This window comes from Eubalaena glacialis, chromosome 4, assembly GCF_028564815.1.
Source record: "Eubalaena glacialis isolate mEubGla1 chromosome 4, mEubGla1.1.hap2.+ XY, whole genome shotgun sequence".
Lineage (NCBI taxonomy): Eukaryota > Metazoa > Chordata > Mammalia > Artiodactyla > Balaenidae > Eubalaena > Eubalaena glacialis.
In genome coordinates, this window is record NC_083719.1 from 157,813,591 (window position 1) to 157,836,836 (window position 23,246).

The 23,246-nt window shown below is 38.1% G+C and overlaps 1 protein-coding gene across 1 annotated transcript in view; it reads right to left on the reverse strand.

Annotated features, from left to right (window-relative positions):
- Nucleotides 1-23,246, reverse strand: part of UIMC1 (ubiquitin interaction motif containing 1) — a 142,737-nt gene that overhangs the window by 32,305 nt on the left and 87,186 nt on the right. The window contains exons 8-11 of the mRNA XM_061188509.1: nt 21,867-21,943; nt 17,073-17,149; nt 15,443-15,523; nt 11,252-11,414 (exon numbers count right to left, since the gene is read on the reverse strand). Of these exons, the coding sequence (XP_061044492.1) occupies nt 11,252-11,414; nt 15,443-15,523; nt 17,073-17,149; nt 21,867-21,943 (398 nt within the window). The remainder of the gene's footprint in view (nt 1-11,251; nt 11,415-15,442; nt 15,524-17,072; nt 17,150-21,866; nt 21,944-23,246) is intronic.

The window sequence follows — 23,246 nt, forward strand, 5'->3', positions numbered from 1 at the left end:
ATAGAAAGCCCAGAGATAAACCCACGCACATATGGTCACCTTATCTTTGATAAAGGAGGCAAGCATATACAGTGGAGAAAAGACAGCCTCTTCAATAAGTGGTGCTGGGAAAATTGGACGGGTACATGTAAAAGTATGAAATTAGAACACTCCCTGACACCATACACAAAAATAAACTCAAAATGGATTAAAGACCTAAGTGTAAGGCCAGACACTATCAAACTCTTAGAGGAAAACATAGGCAGAACACTCTATGACATAAATCACAGCAAGATCCTTTATGACCCAGCTCCTAGAGAAATGGAAATAAAAACACAAATAAACAAATGGGACCTAATGAAACTTAAAAGCTTTTGCACAGCAAAGGAAACCATAAACAAGACCAAAAGACAACCCTCAGAATGGGAGAAAATATTTGCAAATGAAGCAACTGACAAAGGATTAATCTCCAAGATTTACAAGCAGCTCATGCAGCTCAATAACAAAAAAACAAACAACCCAATCCAAAAATGGGCAGAAGACCTAAACAGACATTTCTCCAAAGAAGATATACAGATTGCCAACAGACACATGAAAGAATGCTCAACATCATTAATCATTAGAGAAATGCAAATCAAAACTACAATGAGATATCATCTCACACCGGTCAGAATGGCCATCATCAAAAAATCTAGAAACAATAAATGCTGGAGAGGGTGTGGAGAAAAGGGAACCCTCTTGCACTGTTGGTGGGAATGTAAATTGATACAGCCACTATGGAGAACAGTATGGAGGTTCCTTAAAAAACTAAAAATAGAACTACCATATGACCCAGCAATCCCACTACTGGGCATATACCCTGAGAAAACCATAATTCAAAAAGAGTCATGTACCAAAATGTTCATTGCAGCTCTGTTTACAATAGCCAGGACATGGAAGCAACCTAAGTGTCCATCATCGGATGAATGGATAAAGAAAATGTGGCACATATATACAATGGAATATTACTCAGCCATAAAAAGAAATGAAATGGAGGTATCTGTAGTGAGGTGGATGGAGTTAGAGTCTGTCATACAGAGTGAAGTAAGTCAGAAAGAGAAAAACAAATACAGTATGCTAACACATATATATGGAATCTAAGGGAAAATAAAGGTCATGAAGAACCTAGTGGCAAGACTGGAATAAAGACACAGACCTACTAGAGAATGGACTTGAGGATATGGGGAGGGGGAGGGGTAAGATGTGACAGGGTGAGAGAGTGGCATAGACATATATACACTACCAAATGTAAAATAGACAGCTAGTGGGAAGCAGCCGCATAGCACAGGGAGATCAGCTCGGTGCTTTGTGACCACCTAGAGGGGTGGGATAGGGAGGGTGGGAGGGAGGGAGATGCAAGAGGGAAGAGATATGGGAACATATGTATATGTATAACTGATTCATTTTGTTATAAAGCAGAAACTAACACACCATTGTAAAGCAATTATACTCCAATAAAGATGTTTAAAAAAAAAAAAGAATATACAAAAAGTACAGTTCCTGGTATATAGTAGGTGCTCATAAATGGTAGCTATACTAGGTATGATTTATAAAGATTTGGCAAATTAAATCCTTTTACTTAATGGGAAAAAAAATCCATCTTGCTATCAAGTGCTTCCTTTATATTAGGCCATTAGAAAACTCCTTAGTAACAAGTCTGTGAATGGTCAGTCTTCACCGCCACCACCGGAAGTAATTCTGATCATCGTCTGATCCTTTGACTTTGCACACGTTTTCACAGAGATGACTTATGTCGGTCACATCAACTCTTGTTCACCAGGAAATAGTGTGAATCCATCAAACTGTTTTCTTCTAGGTAACTGAAAAGCTGACAAGGTCAATTCTGATGAGATCAGATTTCATGTCTGCATTCAGGGGTGAAGGATTATTAGTACTCTGCCTTCCTAAAACTGACTGAGGCTTATATAGTCTCCTCATAATTTCCCCGACTGTGTGTGTCCCTATCTCTGTCCACGGGAAGGCAGACAGAACAAAGCAATGAAGAAAAATGACTGACTCTGGAGTCAGGCAGACTTGGGCTTGGGCCCTGGCTCTGCTGCTTAACTATCTGATGCTGCCCAAGTACTAAACCTCTCTGATGCCAGATTCTCCATGGATAAAATGGAGATAACAATAACACTTATCCTCTAAGATACTTATAGTCCTGACTGTGGCTCTGTGATAGTTATAATGGAGATGACTGATCTAATATTAATTCCTTGAACTTTCGTCTTTCTTAAAATGCTCTAGATGCCTCGATTAAAACATGTGACTAAATCATGAAGTGAGAGAACTTCTCTTAAGTAGTTTTTAGCTGTTAATATTCCTTCAACACATAATGCTTTGGTTATTATTCCAGTGTTAATAAGAGCTATTTTATTTTTTCAAGGAAGGAATAAGCACACCTAGCAGGAAAAAAACCTGCTAAAAGAAATCCCGAGGCCTGGCTCTTTAGCAGCAAGGCATAACGATTAGGGGTAGGTAAAACAAAGTCAAGGTTAAGAGGAACAAAATGGGAAGAGTGAAGACACTGAGGACTCAAGTAGACATGGACTGCAGTCAGACTGCCATTTTCACATGCCATATCATACAGTAACCTTATTAATCCATCATAGTGGAGCTAATACAAGGAAATGTTCCACAGAAAGGCTAAACAAAAATTATTAGAAGACAACTCAGATGACAGGGGTGGAGGGATGGGACAGGACCACACAGTTCTGCTACATTATTAATACAAGAGGAGAGAGTTACAAGCAGTGGAACATCACAAGTCTGGAGTGGAGGTACTTGGTCTAAAAGTTCATCCAGTGGCTAAGAGTTATGATATATTTCTACGTCAGTAGGCATTCAAATAAGATGATGGCCTCTACAGAAACACCAAACAGTCTGGGGTCAAGTCTATCAAAGAAGAATCCACTTTAGATATACCACTTTGGGCATCCAGCTCCTGCTGACCCCTGTACCAGGCCACCACCTCTTCCCACCTCTTAGCTTCCTCCTCCCATTATCAACAGCAATGAATTCTTTATCCTTTCTCCTTGCTGCCCACCCACCCTCCTCTCCTCCCCAGTTCTGCATGGATTCCAATACTTTTTTCCCCATATCAGTGCCACTGCTATTCACACTGATTAGATCCTTCTGCAGGATCAGCACTGCTTCTGCTTTAAGAAATGAAAGCTTTGACTGTTCAAACACAAGAATGGGCTTGCTGTGCCAGGCTGCATAAAACTGGAACCTTGGTAAGAACTGATGGGTGGGTGGAAAAAACCTGGAAAGCACCTTTGAAGCCTTTGAAGCAAAGGGAAAATATAATTTGTGAAGAACTTATATAAATTGATAAGAAAAATACTAAGAACCCAATAGATACTTGGGCAAGTTCAGAGAACAATTTCTCAAAAAAGAAATACAAATTGGCTTTTTTAAAAAAGAAAAAAACTCGGGCTTCCCTGGTGGCGCAGTGGTTGAGGGTCTGCCTGCCAATGCAGGGGACACGGGTTCGAGCCCTGGTCTGGGAAGATCCCACATGCCGCGGAGCAACTAGGCCCGTGAGCCACAATTACTGAGCCTGTGCGTCTGGAGCCTGTGCCCCGCAACAAGAGAGCCCGCGACAATGAAAGGCCCGCACACCGCGATGAAGAGTGGCCCCCGCTTGCCGCAACTAGAGAAAGCCCTCGCACAGAAACGAAGACCCAACACAGCCAAAATAAATAAATTAATTAATTAATTAAAAAAAAAAGAAAAAAACTCAACTTTACTAGTCAAAGAAATATAAAATATAATGAAATATCACTGATTATCTATCGAATATACATGCTTTAAAAACAAAAAAAGAAAAAGTAATATTCCTCAGTATTTGTAATGGTGTGGTGAAAGGAACACTCTCACGTGCTACCAGTGAGAATTTAAATGAGTATAACCTTTCCAGAAAGCAATCTTAAAACTTTATACATATAATCCAGTAATTTCACTTTTTGTAATCCGGTTTAAAGAAAAAAAGTCAGAAATTCAGACAATTTATACCTTACAAGGCTTCTTGCTATTTTAGATGCATATCTTCAATAAAGGGAGGAAAAAGGGTTAAAAAACCATACCTGATACTAGGGGAACATTTAAATAAGAATCTGTCCTTTTTCTCACCAATCAGTAATAATCCCTTCCATCTCTGTGAGTGCTTAGTGCCTCTATTTTAGCACTATAAATATGATTTGTATCATATTTAGTCATTCCCAAGTCTGTTTGTCTCACTGGACTGTGAATTCCCTGAATACAAATTTGGGGTCCCATTCAGCTCTGTATCATATACCTTATTACCTTGTGAGCACTCCCAGCACCTAATACAATACTTCATTAACAGCAGGACATGAAAATTTTTAAGTTGAATCACTGTACGAAGCAAATTAATCAATGACTTCAAAGATGTTAAATTTTATACACATAAAGACATGAACCCTAAATTTATAACTGACCTAATTCTACCACAATTTGGAATAAACTCAATTCCATGAGATTATAGGAATGAGTTATTAGATTGCAGCAGTCACAATCTACAGCCATACCCCTTTATTCTTTGTTCTTCTTCCTGCCTGGAACACAGATGTAAGGTCTAGAGATGTTAACAGCCATCTCGAAACCATAAGTCAAGAAGCTACAAGTACAGGACTGTAGAGCCAAAAGAGAAAAGCTTAGGTTCTCATTACATAACTGAGCCACTGCCTCACTCTAGATATGTGAGAAAAAGAAACCTTACACGTTAAACCCATTTAATAATTAATTACATTAATTAATACGGTGTTTTCTGTTATTAGGAATGATAGAATTTTCTGATAGATGCTAATAGGGTTTTCCATTATTTGTTCTGACTTATAAATGATACATAACCATCCACTTGGTAAGAGTGACTAAAGCAGGGGTGGACACTTAAATAAAGACAATCAGAGTCTTTCTCTAGACTGACTTGTGGTCTCAGGAGAAAGAACTCCTTCTTTCCATTAAAGGCTAAAAGCCTATGGCTGCTGGCAGACACTTTGCTTGCCCCTTAAAAAAAAAAAAAAGCCTATCTATTGAATAGAGACAAATGGAGCCGAAAGATGGAGAGACACACCATCTCAGCTCCTAGATCCGGCTCTGCCTAAAGCCTATCCCAGGCTTCCCAATTATTATGAAAACTAACCTCTCTTTTTTGCTTCAGATTACTTGAACTGTTTTTCCAATACCTGCACCCAAAAGAGTCCTACATACTACTGGAGTAAACACATAAATAATTATTTTACAGGTTGAAAAAAACTTTGCCCTGTATTAACCCATATAACTCAAGTTATGTTTGTCATTCTCCAATTGCCCACTATTTATTTTCATAACGCCCATACTACACCCACACTGAATGGCATGCTCTTTCTTGTAGACCCTTCATGTTTTTCTATTTATGTGAGTTTTGCCTACTGCTATTTTACATTAATGCCCTTCCTTCTAAATCTCTAATCACGTTTCTTCTGAAACACCACAGGAATTTATCTTTATGCCCCTTAGTAGTTTTGACCTTGCATTACAGTTATTCATGTGTATGTCTTATCAATTGCATTGTAATCGCACTTTGTTTGGATTTGTGTATCTTCCCACAGGTCAGTCTGTCTCCATAATCCATGTTATTTCTACTAAACCTATGCTACTTCCCAATTGTTAATACCTCAGTAGTTAGGTGTCAATAGTGATATACTTAATCCTCCTGGGTACCACAAAAGCCACATTAATACAAGTAAGAAGACTGAATGGGATACAAATTACATTCAGGTAGGCAAATACAGATATATAAAACAGAAAAAGTCAACTCTAATTTAAGAAATTTGTTACTAAGAGATGATTGGGTCTTCTGATTTTTGCTGACTCACCCAAGTCAAGCCTATTCTAGGTCTCAGTCTTTCTCTGATAGCTCTCAGGCAAATCTCTATCAAGAGATTTGATACCTCTAGCCACCTACTTACCCACCGTTATGTTTCCAAGAAATATCCATGGAGAGAAAATCCACTCCTGGCAATATCCACACCTCTGTATCTAGGCCCAAAGTGTATACAGTTAATGCCTTCAGCTTTCCTAACTCTCCTATGATCTATTTCTCACTAAACTTATTCTTAGCACTTTGACTCTAATGCCTTTCCTTGCCTTTCATCTTTCCCTTAGCTCTAGCTGGCTGGTGGCTTATCCTTTATGTATTGTATTAGCACACAGAAACACAGACTTCAAAAAGACTACACAGGCAAGAAAAATATTCAATAATAACAGTAGCTACCATTTATTGAATATCTAAAACAATCTAGACACAGTGCTGGGTGCTTTATCTCTGATTCCCATGACAATCCTAATGATGTTAGACTAATTTTACAAATGAGGCACCTGATCCTCAAAGAGTAAGATAATGTGTCAAGCATTACCCAGCTGACAAGTATTACAGCTGAAATTTAAGTTCAGATCTACCTAGTTCCAAAGCCCATGTTTCTCCCACTCTATCTTATTAACCAAAAATAAAACGCTGGCTGTTCTCCCAGCTTCCACCCTTGTCACCCAACAATCTATTCACACAGCAGCCAGAGTGATCCCTTGTTCAAATATTAATTCATTTTTTGCTCAAACCCCTCCAATGTTTCCTCCTTTAAAAGCTAAAGTCCTCACTAATAATGGCCTAAGAGCCCTATGTGATATGTCTACCTGTCCCCTCCCCAATTACCTCTCTGGTCTCATTGTTAATCTCTCCCTCACTTACACTACTGCAGCTGCACTGGTTTCTTTGTCATTCCCCATATACACCAAGCATGCTCACAGCTCAGGGTCTTTGAACTTACTGTTCCCTCTGCCTGTAACACTCTCCTCTCCACTCGAAATTCTCTTAGCTTATTCCTTCACTTCCTTTAGGTCTCTGTTCAAATGTCACCTTCTCAATGGAAACTTCCACACCACCTATTTTTTTTTTTTAATTAATTAACTTATTTATTTATTTTTGGCTGTGTTGGGTCTTCGTTTCTGTGCGAGGGCTTTCTCTAGTTGTGGCAAGCGGGGGCCACTCTTCATCGTGGTGCGCGGGCCTCTCACTATCGCGGCCTCTCTTGTTGGGAGCACAGGTTCCAGACGCGCAGGCCCAGTAGTTGTGGCTCACGGGCCTAGTTGCTCCGCGGCATGTGGGATCTTCCCAGACCAGGGCCCGAACCCGTGTCCCCTGCATTGGCAGGCAGATTCTCAACCACTGCGCCACCAGGGAAGCACCACACCACCTATTTTAAACTGCCACCTCCTGACCTCAACACTCCCTATTCCCCTCTTCCTCTGATTTTTTTTCCTCTAAAATACTTATCAACATGACATATTATATGTTTACTTGTTTATTGTAACAGTATCCCACTACTAGAATATAAGCTCTCTGAGAACACGGACTCTGTATACTCTGTTCACTATATCTGGCATGTAGTAGGCATTTAATAAGTATTTACTGGATGAGTAAATGAAGACCTTTATTCTTCCTAGGTGTTTAAATGAAAATGGTCTCAAAGACATTTTCCAAAAAGCAAATGCAAAGGCAACCTGCTTTTGTCCCAGTCTAGATTACTTTAGCAAATCATCTCCCTTCAAACAATGCCTTTAAAGGACACTCCCTCTAATTTTTCCATAGTTGTGAACAGATAGCCAAGTCATTGAGCAACAAACTGAGCAGACTGAGCCAACTTAACCAGAGTGTAGTATTATAATAAAATAAAACTTACAGCAAAGTTAATCAGACACATTTAATGATATGCATAATTGTTATTGTGCTGCACGGTAACTAGGCATAAATGGTAGACACTTCATGTAAATGACTCTAATTACTATTTCTTTTACACAGCCAAACAAGCATGTCTAGGATCAGATTCAAGGGAAAACAGGAAGGAGGGGAAAGCTGAATACTTAGCTCTGGGAGGGAAGTCCTCCCTCTTATTCCATCCCCTTAGGCATTGGGCTAATGGTCTCCCAGCCTGGGTTATGTGTAACTCTTTCCCCTCCATTGTAGGAGAGGCTTCCTTTTACCAAAGATTACAATATTAGGTTGTGGACGGCCCTCTGTCTTCAGTCATAAAGCTGAGAGGAACCAGAACAATCACTACTATCCCTGGCAAGGAAGATGGGGCAGGAAACTGGTGGAGAAACCAAATAAAGACAGCAAATTTACCAAAAACCCACTATATGCCAGGCACACTAGTAGGTGTTTCACATAATTCATCTAACTATCAATACTTCCCCCACCCCACCTAGAGCCCCAAGCTTTGTCCGCAGGAAAGTAGAGGAGTAAGCAGAGAGTGGGACAGTTCCAGTGAGGACTCCCTGCTCCAAACTTTTACATAAGGCCTAAAATGTCACATTCTCAGAAAGGGTAATTTAGGTAAGCTAACACTATTAGGAAGATTAAGAGGAAGCTGTCATTTAGTGGCTGTTTCCCTTGCTTCCTATCTTATCTAACCCATAAGAGGATAAAGGGCCCCCTACTTTCCTATGGGTTTGTCCAAACCTATCCAGCTCAGGCTAAGCCCACCCTTCTCTGGGGACAGCGGCATGCAGGATCCCCAGGGATCAGGGATCGAACCCGTGCCCTCTGCAATGGAAGCACGGAGTCTTAACCACTGGACCACCAGGGAAGTCCCTGAACTAATTTTTAAAACAAATTTCCTCATAAAAAATAAAGTGTGACTGTCATTCAGGATACAGCAGACATCTTTGGATGGAGGTCTGAGACATTTGGATCAGGGCTACAAGACATACAGTGCCAAGAAAATAAGGGCTTCCAATTATATCAGAAAAGCACACTTGTATCTATAATATTTTAAAGAGTCCTCAAGACCCAGAGTGTAAATCCAACTGAGCAGCATCACACAGGATCACTGACACTTGGCCTAACGGATTAAAGAGAACTTGAAAGGCTTGTCCTGAATGGATAACAATGCAAGTCTCAGTCTACTTTGCCCTCCTGATGGTGTCAGCCTCTCAACAAGTTCAATGAGAAAAACCTGGTTCTGGTGGTATAAGTCTGCATTAGGTGTGAGAAAACTCAGAAACAAGCCTGAATCAAGTATTTGGGGCTGTGAGTTGCCCCACCGCACCCCTGTAAGGAAGAACAAGCTTAAAAGCAAATAACATATAGCTGAAAGATGTCTGACAGAGATGAATACCAAAGCTTCCTGTTTAAGCACAAACTATCAGCGTTCAGTCTGGGAGATATCAGTAGGAGCTACTCTATACTACTCTTTACCTTTTGATTCTGACTGGAAGAAGGTCATCTATTCCTAGAGCTCAATGGGGATTCAGTTTCTCAAACTCATTTATTTCTGGACCTCAGTGCTGAGTGCATTGTTGACTCAGTAACTAATACCAGTTGGGTAAGGTGTTTGGTGAGATAGACAAAATGGTCTCTCCCTTCTCTGGTCACCAAAGGCCCAGCCCTAGAATTCTTTCAGTCACTGGAACTCTCCACTAAAAATCAAACTAAAGAGCTATGTCAAGGTAAAACTGCATCTAAAATCCTAGACCTACAGTGCTCTTCTATTAAAGGAGTTGACCAGATTTAGGTCTTCAACTTTCATTGTATTTAAAAGACTACAATGCTATTCATAAAAACCCTTAAAAATGATGACAAAATCTTTGACCTAGTAATTCCACTACTGGGAATTCCACAGATGAAAGTTCTTAAGTACTTACTATGTTGTGCTGAACACTTTACTTAAAATATCTCCTTCGACCTCACAAAAACCAAATAAGGTCATTTCTATAGTTTGACAGATGCATGAAGGGAAGCCTGGAAACTAGCGCAGGGTCACAGACTAGTAAGTGACAGAGGTGGGACTCAATCTCAGACTGATTGGACTCCAGAGCCCATCTTTTTTTACTATCACCCAAACTAAAAATACATCCTTAGAAAATAACCCCAAAATACAGCAATAATTTTAGGCATAAAAAGCTCACTGTCATATAACATGGCAACTTGAAGCATTCTAAACACACAACAATTAAATAAATGGAGGCAATCTGGATTACAGAATATTATATAAGCGTTAAAAATATTTTTACACATAATTTTTAGTGACATGGGGAAATTTTTATGCTGTAAGTAGAAAAAAACAAAACAGAATTTTACATACAGTCAGCTCTCAACTACGTAAAAAATATACCTGCACATAGAAAGATCTAAATTTACTGATAAATAAAAAAAGGCAAATTGCAGAATTACACACGTGTGGCATGGTCTCATTTATGTAAATAATTCCTGACTCATTTCAAGTACTCAATAAATGTAAGCCATTATTATTATTCATACTACAATGAACAAGTACTACTTTACAATCAGAAAAATCAACAAATTTATTTAAATTATAAGTTTAGGTACTTCCTTATTTAATTAATAAGAAGTGTATAACTTCAGAAAAATTAAATAACATGTGCCTTTCTTTCCTGGAAATCTTAACGTATAAAACACCTCACAATAATACAATTTCAGATTAAATATCTCTAAGTTATGGGAACCAAGTAGCACTGAGAAAAATGTTGCAACACTTCTAATCATCTAAGTTATGGTTACATTCAACATGTTAGACCACAGAGTTGTGCAGATTCTATTTAGAGTTTAAAGTCATAAACAGAAAGGCAAGATCAGGGGTGGTATTTCAAGGGCTGTGATGAACAAGCAGATTCTCTTGCCCAATATGTCACACTGCACCAAAACCAAGGCCTTTTGTGCACTCTTCGAGAGAGAACCAACACCTCCAGGGTGATGCAGCAGAGACATGTAGGACATGAATGGAAATTAGGGATATTTTTCAGCTGTTAACTATCTTTAGGTAAAATTTATACACACACACACACACACGGGACTTATTTTGAATGAAAAACGGGCAACTCTAGAACTTAGTTCCTCAAGTTCCATAGGAGTTTCAATATTTGAATATATAAATTGAAATTCAAGGTCCATGGGATAACAATGATCTCTGGCCTGCCTATAGCAAAGAATAAGTGTGAAACATTGAAAGATGAAAGATTTTTCCCTTCCCCTTGTCCTGAGGTATGTGCAACAAAATAGTATAAAGTAATAAAGAACGTGAAAAGCACTAGATAATTAGCTAGATTAAAAAAAAAACAAACTTTAACATTGAAGAAGAGTTGTCTGTTGCACTGTATCGTATAGGATTACAAAAACACCACACAGTTGAAGAAAGGAATCTGGCTTTACCTGTATCTTGACCCATCAGCCCATTGCAGTACATGGCATGTCGCTCGATCTTTGTGGGTGGGAAGCCTTGGTCACATAGTGGGCAGGATACCTGGGTATTAGATGAGAAGGTAGTAGTAGGTATTTCCTTCTCAGCATCTTCCCTGTTATCAACCTGAAGAACCTGAAGAACATGACAAATGGCAATTGTATTAGCTTTACTTTATAAAGTATTTTTTCCCAAGAAGAACTGCAAGACTCCATCCTATATTCCACTTACTTTCAATGAGGCGATACCAATCAGTTTGCCAAATTCAGGACAGCAGATTGGGAGATACACTAATATAGTTAATATTTACTTATTATACTGAATAATACTTATTCAGTGCCTGCCTACTATGTGCTAAGCACTCTGCATGTAATACTCATTTAAACCTCATGATAATCTTACAAAGGTACGAACACACTCTTTTTACACTTGAGAAAAGTGTTGTCCAAAACAGTAAAGTAACGTGCCCAAAGTTACAGAATAAATAAGTGGCAGAGCTGAAATTCAAACCAAGGACTATTTGGCTCCAAAACCTGACAGCATTCCTCTCTATCACACTGCAAGGTGTTGTCCTCGTTGGGTCAGTATGCTGTGTCTGCTGTGTTTCAGTTTGTATTATCAACAGCATCTTAAAGACACTTTTTCAGGGACTTCCCTGGTGGCACAGTGGTTAAGAATCCGCCTGCCAGTGCAGGGGACACAGGTTTGAGCCCTGGTCCAGGAAGATCCCACATGCCACAGAGCAACTAAGCCCGCGAGTCACAAATACTGAGCCCACGTGCCACAGCTACTGAAGCCTGCACGCCTAGAGCCTGTGCTCCGCAACAAGAGAAGCCACCGCAATGAGAAGCCCGCGCACCACAATGAAGAGTAGCCCCCGCTCGCCGCAACTTAAGAGAAAGCCCGCGCACAGCAACAAAGACCCAATGCAGCCAAAAGTAAATACAATAAATAAATAAAATTTTTTTAAAAAGACACTTTTTCAATCTCACAAAAGAACTGTGAAGGCAGTCAAAAGGTACAAACTCCTAACTGTAACATAAGTAAGTACTAGGGCTGTCATGTACAGTGTGATAATATAATTAACACTGCTGTATGTTATATATTAGATAGTTGAGAGTAAATCCTAAAGAGTTCTCATCACAAGGAAAAACAAACTTTTTTCTATTTCTTTAATTTTGTATCTATATGAGATTATGGATGTTCACTAAACTTATTGTGAAAATCATTTAACGATGCATGTAAGTCAAATCATTATGCTGTACCCCTTAAACTTACACAGTGCTGTATGTAAATTATATCACAATAAAACTGAAAGACAAAAAGGAATTAATTCCACACACACAGAACTGTGGTCACTGTAAGTGATTTCGGATATCAAGAGTTAGGGGGGAAAAAAAAAGCTCTAAGCAAAAGCAACACAACTAAAATTTATGTTAAGAACCTAGGTCTCAGCTTATACCAGTAAAACAAACCACTTCTTGTGTTTTATTTGTGACTTTTGGGTTGAAAGAGGAAACACAACTAAGACCCAAATATTTAAGAAGGCCTGAAGAAATCATTAAGACAATTCTGACAAAGTCATTCTTACTCCCTTCTCAGTGTTTTGTAGTCATCATTTTTCCTACAGTTCCCAGTCTCTCAGAGGCAGTTTTATTTTACCTTTACAGGTCAGAGTCAAGAACTCTGCAGTGATTAATTCTATAGTATGTGTGAGCACTGCAGCACTACTGCCTAACACTTGATTCAAAGGACAGCATGTCCTAGCCAATCAATGTGAAACTGTCCTGCATAGTCACTGCTTCCATTTAAGAGCAAGGAGCACCCGGGCTTACTACGGGTGAGGAGCACTCATTATGCCTTACTACGGGAAAAAAAATAAACCCTCTTCTGATACAAGAACAAAATAGGACCAAAACTGCAGTAGGTTAGATAATTTGAGCTCTGAGCCAACTGGGGTGGTTTTTTTTTTTTTTCTTTTAGTCTCTAAGTTTAGGCCATCCCTAAAATTTACCACCTGTGAATGTAATCCAGCAGAGAGGGAAACAGGTCATCTAAATAAATACCAAGTAAAACGATTTCTACAACTGCCAGAAAACGTTGTTTTCAACACATACCTGCCTTTTACTTTAAAAGGAAGGGGAAAAAGAAAGATGAGAAAGGAACTAAGAGTGGTTGGGTTCCTATACTATGCCAGGCTTGGCCAAGCATTTTCCGTAACTATCCTTCACAACAACCCAACTGGCACAGGTATCACTAGCTCCAGTATTATAGAAGAGGAAATTGAGGTTTGGAAAGGCAAAGTAACCTGCTGATCACAAAGTGAGTAACTGGACAATGTAGACTCAAACCCAGGCCTTTGTGGCATCAGAACTCTCAGTATTCCACCATGGTGTGGCAAAAACAAAAACCACCCCTCCTCTCCACTTTGTTTCTGGAAGCTGGCTCTGCCAGGTATTGGGAGACTCTCTGGTTCTATTATTCTTCTCTAGTATGTGGGGCAAGTCCAGTGCGTCTGGAAGTTCTAGGTGTTTTTTTATTCCAAGCTTAGTCACTGAGATTCTTACAAACCCAGGTTCCTCTGTTCACAAATTTTACAAGAAAAAGTTGTCTTGTGAATGCAAAGCCATCTGAGCAGAGGGGAGAAAAATCAATATACCCTATAATTTGCAAGTAGTCTTGAGTTACTGAAAGTTAGTGGCAGTTAAGCAGTTACTTGGCATTCTGAAGTTCACTAAGCACAGAAATGTTGTATGACATGAATGTCACTGGTGCTCACACCCAGTACTACACCCTTTTGTATTCATTACCAGCTCTATAAAATGCAGAGAAGGTACCTCCAACTATTAATGTAGTATTCAAGAGGAAGGAATCAATCTATTTTTGTTTTATTGTGAATACAAGCCCACTTCCAATCACATTCATAGGCAACCCAGAAGGTTTCTGAACATTTTTATATTAACCTAAGTTTTTTCCCAGCACCATTAAAAAGGTCTATTTAAATATTAGCTACAATGGAGAAGCCTCAAGAGGAAAAAATACAAGCAAAGAAGCTCTTATGAGGACTATGTAGTTAGGGACTGGGTCTCTGCAGAGCTGCTTCTACTTCTTTTAAAATACTATACATATATTTCTCAAAAGAAGTACTTGGACACCAAATCATGATCTCTTAAAGGCTGGCCTTTACTTTCTGGCCTGAAAAGAAACCTCATCTCAAGAAATGGACCCAATGAAAATGAGAGGATGTCCTATCGTCACCAACTCCCCCACCCATTCCCCACCAGGTTTATTTGTAGCTTAGAAAACTGTTTAGATCTTCCCCTCTTACCATAGACAGTTTACTTAACACCGTTAACTTAAAAACCAACTGACTAAACTGACTACAGTTGCACAGGTCCACTTATATACAAATGTTTTTCAACAGTAAATACTACAGTACTAAATGATCTGCGGTTGGCTGAATTCTTGGATGTGGAACCACAGATAGGGGGAAAATACAGATACCAAGGGCCCACTATAAGTTATACATGGATTTTCAACTGCATGAACAGTCGCCATCCCTTACCCCCTCGTTGTTCAAGGGTCAAATGTATTTGAGTCTGAATAAAGTCTATTAACCCTTCTGAGTACAGAATATCTGAGACACCAACTAAGGGAAACTCTCAGGCAAGCTATTTCAAAAATATTATTTCCAAAGGAATCTGACCATTGCAGAAAATCAAATCAAGAGGGACTACCGTTCCGGCAAAGATATTCCAAATACCTCAAATACTGTCAAGCAGTTCTCTGTCATTAGTAAGCTAATATCACTGAACAGCCACAATACATTACAAAGCAGTTCCACATGCATATTTCTACTTGTGCCAACTCCTGCTATGTGTTTTATATTCTTTATCTAATTTAATCTTCAGAGCAACCCAATAAAATAGGCTATTTTTGTCTCCATTTTATAAATGAAGAAGCATTCCTCTCCTATGTTCCCCTAATACCCTAGGCATCTCTCTAACATTACATTTGTCAGATCACATTATAATTATCTGTTTATGTGTCCCTCTGAGGGCAGAGATTGTTTTTTTCTTATTTACCTTATATGTCAAGACTCTAAAACAATGACTGACACACTATAATATCTGCCAAATAAATGAATAAAACAATTAACTAACCTGCCCAAGGTGCCGGGGTTGGGATTCAAAGCCATGTCTTCTAATTCCAATGCTCAAGCTCCTTGCACTACACCATACCACCTTCCAATAAACAAGAAATTTTAGGGCAGATGACCCGATACACAGATTCCAAGGGCAAGAGTCCATACCCATTATGATACTATCACTGTGCACACATAAAATGCCCAGATTCTATCTTTCTAATAAGTGACTTGTAACTAGTGATTGTGCAATGACTCAAAAACTACAGTATCTAACTTCTTTTAATGGAAACTTCTAAGACTATTTAGAGTATCCACAGATATCAGCAAACAGCAACACCAAAAAGAGGACATTCAATGTGAAAAAGACCATACAATTCCATCCATTTGATGTGTAGTGCTGCAGACATATATAACTTCTAAATAGGGTTCATGCTCTTTGCCCCAAACAAAGAATAGTTTCCTTTGCAGTCACGGATGGGTAAGAAATCAGCCTCAATTAACTAAGGGCTTGCAGGACTTCCTATGCATGTTAGGATAACTATGTTAATAACACTCTGTTCCCCTATCCCCATTTAGAAGGTTCTGGTCCCTCCCTAGGAAAAGAACCAGAGGCCATTTTGACATTATCTAGCAGGATCTATCCTCAGTAGCTCTGATGCAGGGAGCGTCCTCATCTTTCCTAACACCACTGGCATCAGGGAATCTTGGTCTGTCAGCTGTGACAGATCAGGTTCCAGGGAACCAAACAGTGTGCATGATTCATGAAAGCAGAATTTCTACCCAGTTACCTGCAGTGCAGAAACTAGGAAGGGGATCTAACTTCCACTGTAAAAACTGTTTTCAAAAAAACCCTAGAGTATAAAAAGGAATAACAGAATGAAGCTTTTTTAAATTGCTCAGGATAAAATAGTATAAACATATGTAACCAAAAAATTTATTTTCACAGAAAAACTAGTTTAATTCTCAGGCTGCTTTTCACAACAACAAATTTTAAAGATTTTGAATTTTTAAAAAGAGTTCTTGGTATTTAAGTTGTTTTGTCAGACTCAATATGAAAAAATATACACTGAATCTTAATCAGAAGTATGAACTTGTGTCAATCAGCTTTATGGTTAATGTCAGATATGTGAAGTTAGGAAAGGTAATAGTGCAAATAGAAATTTGCCTATTTTATCACGCTGCTATCCTGATTTTGCATTTCTGATCACGTCTCAAAATTAGGGCTGAAAGTTAGGTCGTAATATAAATGTAGTGACTTTTTCCAAGACTGTTCATCTCTGTTACTTTTCAGTATATAATGGAAAATACTCCAGGACTTTGGAGACAAATCTGTGTTCAAATTCTGGTTCTACCATTATTAGCAGTTTGAATTTGAGCAAATTGAGCAAACATCCTAAACCTCCATTTCCCCATCTGTACCAGAAATAATAAAACATATTAAAATACTGAAGAATTGGTAACTACTGTTATATTTAGAAATAGTGCTGAACTCATTTTTAAGAATCTGAGATAAAAGCCTAACCCTCTGTCACCTAAATCTTTTCATCCAAGGTTAATATTGCATCAGAGAGAGGACTACCAGTAGAAAGAAAACACTGAGAAAAATTATAAGTAATATTCATCTCCTTATCTGCCATTATTCTTACTTCATCCATGGTCTCTCTGCTACCTGGAAAGTCTTCTTTTTCAAGGTCAAAAGTTTCAGGGGAACTTAGCTGTGTCTCTGTAATTTAAAAAATTAAAACTTCATTAATTTTCATTTTGTATTTTCATAGTTAAAGAAAACAAACACCTGTTTCCTTAAGCTTAGGGTATGATAATTCTGCAGTGGCAATACAGATCAAGTTTGTTTCTTCTTAAAGCTTTACTGAGGCATAATTTACATACAACAGAATTCACCAATTTTCAGTATAAAGTATGGTGAGTTTCGACAACTGTTTACAATGTATACATGGTATCATTTATATCACATCACCACCACCATAATCAAGATATAAAATATTTCTAACAACCCCAAAAGTTCTCGTGTACCCCTCTGCAGTCAATCCTCCTCCTACTTGGCTCTCTGCAATGACCAACCTACTTTATGTTCCTAGAGTTTTGCCTTTTCTAGAATGTCATATAAATGAAATAACACAGTGTGTCATCTTTCGTGTCTGACTTCTTTCATTTAGCATAATGTGTCTGAGAAGCATCCATGTTGTTACATATATCAGTAGTTCATTCTTTTTTACTGCTGAGTAGTACTCCATTGTATGGATATATTATAATTTGTTTATCCATTCATCAGTTAATCCATTTGGCTTCTTTCCAGCATTTGGCTTCTTTCCAGCATAAAGTATATTTATTTTGACAGAAAACAAAACACTGCTGATGCTAATTCTGAGGTTAAAGGGATGATTAGAGAAGACAAAAATTGGGAGCAGAAATAAAAATACATTCTCAACAAAGATATGCCTTTCTTTAATTATTCTTTAAGCAGCATTTATTCATTCAACATTAATGCAACAAATATTTATGGAAGAAGTTCCAGGTACTGTACAGGCTACTAGCAATATGGAGATGTAAGATGAGGTCTCTCATGGTCTCATTCAGGGGTCAGCAAACTATAGCTCATGGTCCAAATAGAGCCAGTTGCCTGTTTTTGAAAATAAAGTTTTATTGGAACACAGCCACATTCATTCTTCTTTATACTGTCTATGGTTACTTTTGAGTTAAAATAGCAGAGCTGAGTAGTTTCAACAGATTGTATGGCCCACAAAGCCTAAAATATTTATTATCTAGTTTTTTATAGAAAAAGTTTGCCGACTTCTGGTCTAGACATCTATCACTTGATATAACAAAAGAACACTAACAATATTTCAAAAAATGACAATAAATCTAGATATTTATCTGAGAACACAATCCAGTAAGTTCTCTGTTATCTACACTATACACACTATACATCTAACTGGTATTATATTTCTGTGCTTCACAAATACAATGAGTGGCCAATGCTGGGCAAATAGTATACCTGAAAGGTACTGAGGTATCTTCTCAATCATCAAAGAATCATTATATACATTTCTAGTGTCAACTGTATTTTAATACATCATAATATTTTGAAAACTGGATGCACACACAGATTTTACCACCTTGTTGGAAAAAGACTTATAGTGCATAAACCTCAAAATCTTCTTTGTCAAGCTTCCCTCAGAGATATAACCAAAAAAGACATTTAGTCTGTTAGAAAATAAGAGTTGCTCACTGCTTGTACTACTGTAACAATAAAAAGTCTTTAATTAAGCTTTCTCTGGCTGAAATGTTCAACTATAGAGACAAATTAAGAGGACATTAGTTTCATAGAAGTAAATAATGCTAGCATCACGCACAACATGGGCATAAGGCTGTAATCCTGCTTCTTCACTAATATGATGTTATAATTTTGAATAACAGACCCCTGGAACTGCCAGAAATATGAGACAAAACAAAATAGGTAAGATGGACTACTATACTCAATCTGTGTTTCACCCATTTAGGACAAATTTTTATACACAGCTTCTAAATTATATATTTTATTTTTTATTGAAGTATACTTGATTTACAATGTTTTGTTAATTTCTGCTGTACAGCAAAGTGATTCAGTTATACATACATATACATTCTTTTTTACATTCTTTTCCATTATGGTTTATCACAGGATATTGAATTTAGTTCCATGTGCCATACAATAGGACCCTGTTGTTTATCCATTCTATATATAATAGTTTGCATCTGCTAACCCAAACCTCCTGCTCAATCCCTCCCCCACCCCCTTCCCCCTTGGCAACCACAGGTCTGTTCTCTATGTCCGTGAGTCTGTTTCTGTTTCGTAGGTAGCTTCATTTGTGTCATATTTTAGATTCCACATATAAATGATATCATATAGTATTTATCTTTCTCTTTCTTACTTCACTTAGTATGATAATCTCTAGTTCCATCCATGTTGCTGCAGATGGCATTATTTCGTTCTTTTTTGTGGCTGAGTAGTATTCCATTGTACATATGTACCACATCTTCTTTCTCCTGTCATCTGTTGATGGACATTTAGGTTGCTTCCATGTCTTGGCTACTATGAATAGTGTTGCTATAAACACAGGAGTGCACGCATCTTTTTGAATTATAGTTTTGTCTAGATATACGCTTAAGAGTGGGATTGCTGGATCATATGGTAATTCTAATTTTTAGTTTTTTGAGGAAACTCCATAACTGTTTTCCATCGTGACTGCACCAACTTACATTACCAGCAACAGTGTAGGAGGGTTCCCTTTTCTCCGCACCCTCTCCAGCATTTGTTATTTGTAGACTTTTTAATGATGGCCATTCTGACCAGTGTGAGGTGGTACCTCATTGTAGTTTTGATTTGCATTTCTCTAATAATTAGCAATGTTGAGCATCTTTTCATGTGCCTATTGGCCATCTGTATTTCTTCTTTGGAGAAATGTCTATTTAGGTCTTCTGCCCATTTTTCGATTGGGTTTGTTTTCTTGTTGTTGAGTTGTATGAGTTGTTTGCATATTTTGGAAATTAAGTCCTTGTTGGTTGTATTGTTTGCAAATATTTTCTCCCATTCCGTTGGCTGTTTTTTTGTTTTGTTTATGGTTTCCTTTGCTGTGCAAGAGCTTGTAAGTTTGATTAGGTCCCATTTGTTTAGTTTTGTTTTTATTTCTATTGCCTTGGGAGACTGACCTAATAAAGCATTGGTACAATTTATGTCAGAGAATGTTTCGCCTATGATCTCTTCTAGGAGTTTTATGGTGTCATGTCTTATGTTTAAGTCTTTAAGCCACTAAATTAAAGAGACTGAGGAGTCTGACTCCATGGAGAAGTAGTTACACTTTCTTAGCAAAAGGAACAGTAATGTTAGGGAAACCTTTTGTGATCTCATTTAGAAGTGGTTTATATCAGCAAAGAGTTGGACTTAATTAGCAGGCTAATGACAGCAAGTCACGATCACAAAAGCTATCTAACCGCAGTGATGAAGGGCTTGCTTTTCATTAACTTTTCTCTCATTAGGGATTTCAACTGTATTTGCAGGTTCCTCCTGCAAGATCCCAGGGTGATGTCACATGCCATCATCCTAAACTTACTGGGTGACTTCCCAGCAGGATGGCATAAGTCAGCAGTCCCAGATGGAGAGGGAGTAATGCTATCTTTTCCCAAAAATAACACAGCATTCCTGACAGCTCCTGCCAAAATCATAGCAATTGGTAGAGGGGTCTCTTAGTGGGTATCATTAGGCAGCAATCCAAATAAATTTCAAATGAATTAAGAAACCACTTTCAATAAAAACAGCATAGTTAAACTTTAAAAGTAAGTACAGAAAGACCTTTATAATATGCTGCCAATTGTTTAAAAATAGTTACAGGACTTTCCTAGACTAATGTGTAAACTAAATGAGTCTCTGTGGAAAAAAAAAACTTGAAAGAAACCAAAACAAGAAAACTACGAGTCTCTCTGACCCCGACAGGTTATACGCAACCTAAGGGAAAACTAGATATGACTTACGGTAACATTTGTCCAACACTTGCTGCCCAAAGAGTTTAAACATTAAGAGGAAGTTCCTTAATCTCACATGAATAAGGTTACTGATAATATATTAGGCCCCACTTTTAAGAAAAGCCAAATATATATATAGAGGCTAAAACAAATTCCTTAGAAAGTAGTGGTTCATAATCACAAAATAATTCTTCATATTATACAATGATTCAACTCAAGAGTTCTCTTAGATAACGGATATTTTAGTTCATTTTAAATTATTTTGTGTATCAAAACCTATTCATGTGCAACTTTCAATGAACATCTCTCTCGTACCTTAAACAAAGTATTGATACATGTGTCTTCTCATCATCACTGTTAACAAAAAGCAAAGTATGATACTTAACCAGGTTAAGTATCTGTTCTGAGATTAAAAATAAGTCAGTGACAGAACTGTGCACAAAATTCAATTTCTGGACTCCCTATGCAATAGACACCATGAATGGCAATGTAAAACTAACTAGTAAAAGCCTCAGGGAAAAAAACTGCTTAATGACAGGCAGATTTGAGGACAACCCACTTTGAGAACTCATAAACCAAAACATAAAGTCCTCTTGGCTCTCAATGTAGAGTTAAATGCTATTCCTAATGCTTTGCTGCCATCTCTGATGAGGCTAGTAAGCAAACAAGCAAACAAAAGAGCCATGTTAATTTCAAACTAAACTATCTCTAAGAAGAGAAAAGGTGAGAAGCAGAGCCAATGTCCATCAAAAATGTGTGTGTGTGTGTGTGTATATATATGTATGTGTGTGGAGAGACATACACACAAATCAATCACTCATAAACCTCCTGAGAGTGGGTTGGAAAAGTCAGAAAAATTAAAAGGCACAAAAAGGTAGATAGCTAGGGATCAGAAACTAGTAAAATCACAGTGGGGTACTTACCAGGACACACAGTGATTTCCTCTGCAGAACTCTCTGGCATAAGGACTGAGCTTCTCTTACTGTTCAAAGCAGCAATGCTGAAAAGAGAACCAAACCCCCAGTGAATTCCCAGTAAAATAAATCAGAACATGGGGCCAAAAGCAATGGTTAGTCATTCACAAAGCCACAGGTAATCTGATACCTGCTGTCCAATACCACAAAAGCACAACAGGGAAGCAAGGAATCAGTAGTGAAAACTCCAAGCCAAAAACAGGGAAAATAAATATGCTTACAACTTTGGTTCCAGTGAAATCACTGAATGAAAAGAACCCCCTTTTGAAGTCTTCACAAAGGAAGGTTGAAGGGTAAGGACTATCAGACAAAAAAATCCACTCTAATATAAGGATGTCAAAAGTGTTTCATAGCTTCCATCTCAGCCTTCTGAAAGCTAGAGATTTGTAAACTCATAAGAGAAGATATGAAGATTCTTCTGACAACACAATAGCTTTCCCCTCACCTTGCAGTTAAATTTCCTCTTTATCTCAAGATATGGCTCTCCAAGCAACAAAAATAAGATACAATTCCAAACTGCCCTACAACAAAAATCTGCCCAACCAAGTTGAATATCTCTTCTGAGAAAAACATAATTATGAATGGCTCCCCTCATGCAACCTTCTGGTTTACCCTGCCTGTTCATGGAGTGCAATCTCTTCCTGACATAGGAACACATGGCTGAGAGATCTGAGTATCTGAGCTAGCCCCGTCATGCTTCACAGAGCTTTACGATTAGTTTGATCAAGTATGCAAGAGAACACTTAAAATCACAAATCCTCACATCAACCAAGAACCACGAAGAAGAGAGAATAACCACCACTGATACATGATAAACAACTAAATCCTGATAGGAAACCACAAGTGATTTCTCCCTCTAAATAAAACACCTCAGAGCATTTGTTATAAACCTAAACCAGAGACAGTTTATTCGGCACGTAACATTAGAGCTCTATTCAAAGGGTCCGTCACAAAACAATTTGCTGACATTTATAAAATGGGCTAATCAATTTGAAGTCAAACCGCATTGCCTGCAATTCCAACTCTCTCCTGGTGACAAAGCGTATAATCATTTATTAAAACCTACATCTGCTCTGCAGAAGGCTCACCACAACAAAGCAGAGTGGCCTGCAGGAAGCAGAAGGCCTACTCTGGTTAAAACCACTTCCAAAACTGTCTTAACAGCAGGAGAATCAAACCAAAGCCATATTCTTTAGCTCAGGAAGAAATGCCTAGTACTATCAACTTAACCAAAAGCCTAAGAACACCAACTAAATTACAAAATGACAAATGGCAATTGGGTCTCAACTTCTGTTTGGGAGATGAAGGTCAGTTAACACAAAATTAAGC